Raw genomic sequence first — 3385 nt, 5'->3', positions numbered from 1 at the left:
CAGAAAGTGATTACTTAACTACATCATCCTACGTGCACAGAGGTGGTTAACAGTGTTAGTGTGAAGTCAGGCAGAAGGTAGGACAGGGTGGCACCTCAGAGACTAACTGGTTCAGAGAAGCATGAGCTTTCATAGGCAGCACCTTACATTGTCAGATGCTGTGAAAACTCTGAACCAGTTAGTCTCTAGGGGTGTCTTTACACATGCTCCTTGGGGAGGGGGGGGCAGGGCGTTTTAATTAGAGCAGCACTCAGGAGGCGCTTTAATTAAAACATCCACAGTGTCTCACATATTCAGTGTCCTGCACTTCAAAATGGCAGTGGGGGCACTTTAATTAAGCTCATTCAACAAGCTTTAGTTAAAGCACCCTCGCCACCATTTTGAAATGCGGGGATGCTGAATACACATGACGCTGAGGGTGCTGGAGCAATCTAATTAGAAGGATCCAGCAGACTCAATTAATCAAGTCTGCTCTGATACGTTCTAATTCGAATGCATTGGAGCAGGCGCCGGGCATGTGTATAGGTGCCCCAAGGCAGCGATTTTCAACAGGGGTGCCACAGCACAGATCCCGTTAGAGGTGCCATGCTGCCTGGCCCCTGTGTGAGGAAGTAAATGCTTTCTTCCCCCTATGCAGTGCCCTGCATTTGTCCCAGTTGCTCAGTGGAGTTTGCAACTGCTCCTCTAGGACTGCTGATGCCCCCCCTTACCCCTGGCAGCCTGTGTCAGCTAGCCCCATGCTCCCAGCAGTGTACTCTGCTGTGAGTGGATGGAGGGGCAGACATGGGGCCAGAGCCACATTTTGAAACCCACCTCCCACCACTTCTGCCACCCTGCTGGGACCGGTGAGGGGAGCCATGGGGGTGGTTGTCAGTGTGTGAGACCCTGCAGGAGCAGCTTCAGTGATGGGGTCTGCTCCATCAGGTGCAGACGGGATGGGGGTGGTGAGGGGGACAGATAATGGAAAGAGCAGGACACGGCAGGGTTAGGTTCTGCCCCTGCTGCCTTCACCTGGCACCAGCTAGATCAGTGGTTCTTATCCTTCTTTGGCCACATAAATGGAGTTATGTAGGAGCACCTTGAGGTTCAAAAGTTTGAGAACCACTGTTCTAAGGTGACATCCTGCCCTATCTTCAATGCTCCTACCTGCAATAACACATATGTAAAACATGTAATATATAATAAACATATTTCAAATAATTTTGAATGCATCTTTTAAAATCGGGTTTGGTAAGAAAGGCATTGCCTGTTTTTTACATCCAGATAAATGCTGTTTTAGTAGATTAGTGTGAAACAGTGTCACCTTGTGGTTAGTTAGCTTATTCTTGATTATGTCTTTTATTTCATATGGAAAGTCTAGAGGAAGATTCCTCATTGTTTAAATACGTGTGTTTATGTGCATAGATATGCTTTTGTAATATCATACCAAATTAGTTTCAAACAGAAACTACAATAGCATTACTTTTCTACTCTTGCTGAATTATGTTTCATGGTGAAAATAATTTACTTTTTTGATTCAGTGCTATTAAAAGTTGATTTCTAGCATTTCTAGGTAATGCTATTAATGCTCAAAAGAAACCTCAAGACAAGTCATTCTCATTCCATATTCATAAGACTAGAATATGTCCTGTAAGGGAACACTGGCAGGGAGAGGAACTGGATGACCTAATAAATAGGTCTTTTCCAGACCTAACATCTGTGATTCTGAAAGCTCCTAGCTAGAACTAGGAGGGAAAAGTTAGATGAAAAATCCAAAGAAATTCAGATTCTCAAACTGTGTAGCTCCAGATTGGTATTTGGGTATTTCCAAGCTCAGTGTCACTCTCTGTCTTTCTCCCCCTCTCCCCCGCACATGGATCCCAAACCAGTATTTTTTATAGAAGTCTGAAACATCACCAACCAGTCCAGGAAACAGTGACTTGAGCTGAAATCTTAACCAGTAACAATGCCACTTTCAAAGAGCCGATGTCATCTGCACAGCACAGCTGTGCTGCACTCCAGTTAAAACTGGTAGTACGCTCACAGTAGCATACCCAGCTGTGTAGGTATTTTGTTTTCTACCAGTATCACTTTCTCACCTTGACTAAGAGTCTGGTTCATTTGGCTGTCCCTGAAATGGATTGCTGATCTAAAGCAAAACTAGAGAGTAGAGTCCTTAGGAGACTCTTTAAAATGTTTTGGGGTTTTTTGGCAGAAAAGAGGGGATAATCTGTGACCTCCCTGTATTCCTCTTTATTTTCTGAGCAACGCTGCCTCCAGGGTCTGTCACTAACACTCCCCAGTTGGCCCACTGATATTGCTGAAGATGGGTATGAAGTGTTCCCAGAGGCCATGAGTGCCCTCCTTACTGTCTGGGATTCAGCTTGGCCATAATCCACGTTGGCACAGCTGGTCACATATTAGGCCAGATTTCCTACTGCAATAGTTATACCAACTTCAGAGGAGTTCTGCTACACAATGTGTCTGATACACTGAGTCGTAATGATTTCTGTGCCAAAACCTCCTTCCTAAGCTGAAAATAGAATGGAAAAAAACAAGGAGGAGACTCACTGGAGTCTGGATGAGTAATAAAAAGATGGCTGTAAGCTGCAGTAATGAGATGCTGAATTTACTTAGCCTTTCACTGTCCTGTTTGCAGGAAGCAGGTCTCACTCACAACCCTGTGATATTTCATTTAGCTGCAGGATGGGGAGGCCTGTGTAATGTGCATCATTTTAACCCATATAAACACGGACACAAATTATCTGCTGCATTTGCAGCATATATATCACCTCTAACGTGAGCACCCTGGGGATGTGACTAGTTTTCATTATGCCTATTCTATGCCATACACTGTGTGACATCTCATGCCACATCCTGATCTTCTGCTAAAATCACTTTAACCAGGTCATTACCAATCTCTGTTATTTGCTCATCTTGAGTCAATGGAGGGCAGAGTCAAAGGACAGAACTGGGAAAATGTGAACCACAGTTTGCTTTCTTCTCTTTTCACTCTCCCATAGTTTTCCTTGATGCAATAGATGAACAGTCAGTAGATGCCTACATACTCCAAAAAACATTTCTCTTGAGAAATAAGTGCTGTCGCTGGAAGATCCTCATAGAGGTAGGAGCTAATTTTGCAGTGTGTGGCAAGTTCTGCTAACCAGAGAGAGACAGTCCTCATGACTAATTGATTTTCTCCTCCGCCCACATAGCAGTACATCTCACAATGTGGAGAAGACAGCCACAAGAAAAACATCCATTGTATAATTTAAACACCCCACACCCTCCTCCCTCAGGATAGTGTTGGAAGATGGAAGACCCTTGGCTATGTTCTTGCTGTGATGAGAGTTGTAACACTGACTGCTGCTGGAAGTGTGTATCTCCATTTGGTGTTCATGATTCC

General features: G+C 44.3%; 1 protein-coding gene across 1 annotated transcript in view; it reads left to right on the top strand.

Annotated features, from left to right (window-relative positions):
• The window catches only part of CYS1 (cystin 1), a 34205-nt gene that overhangs the window by 20399 nt on the left and 10421 nt on the right, over positions 1-3385 (top strand). Inside the window, exon 3 of the mRNA XM_025201831.1 lies at positions 3003-3103. Within this exon, the coding sequence (XP_025057616.1) occupies positions 3003-3103 (101 nt within the window). The remainder of the gene's footprint in view (positions 1-3002; positions 3104-3385) is intronic.

This window comes from Alligator sinensis, unplaced genomic scaffold (genome assembly GCF_000455745.1).
Source record: "Alligator sinensis unplaced genomic scaffold, ASM45574v1 scaffold678_1, whole genome shotgun sequence".
Classification (NCBI taxonomy): Eukaryota; Metazoa; Chordata; order Crocodylia; family Alligatoridae; genus Alligator; species Alligator sinensis.
Note: the sequence above shows the minus strand (reverse complement) of the source record. Positions and strands in the feature narration are given on the sequence as shown.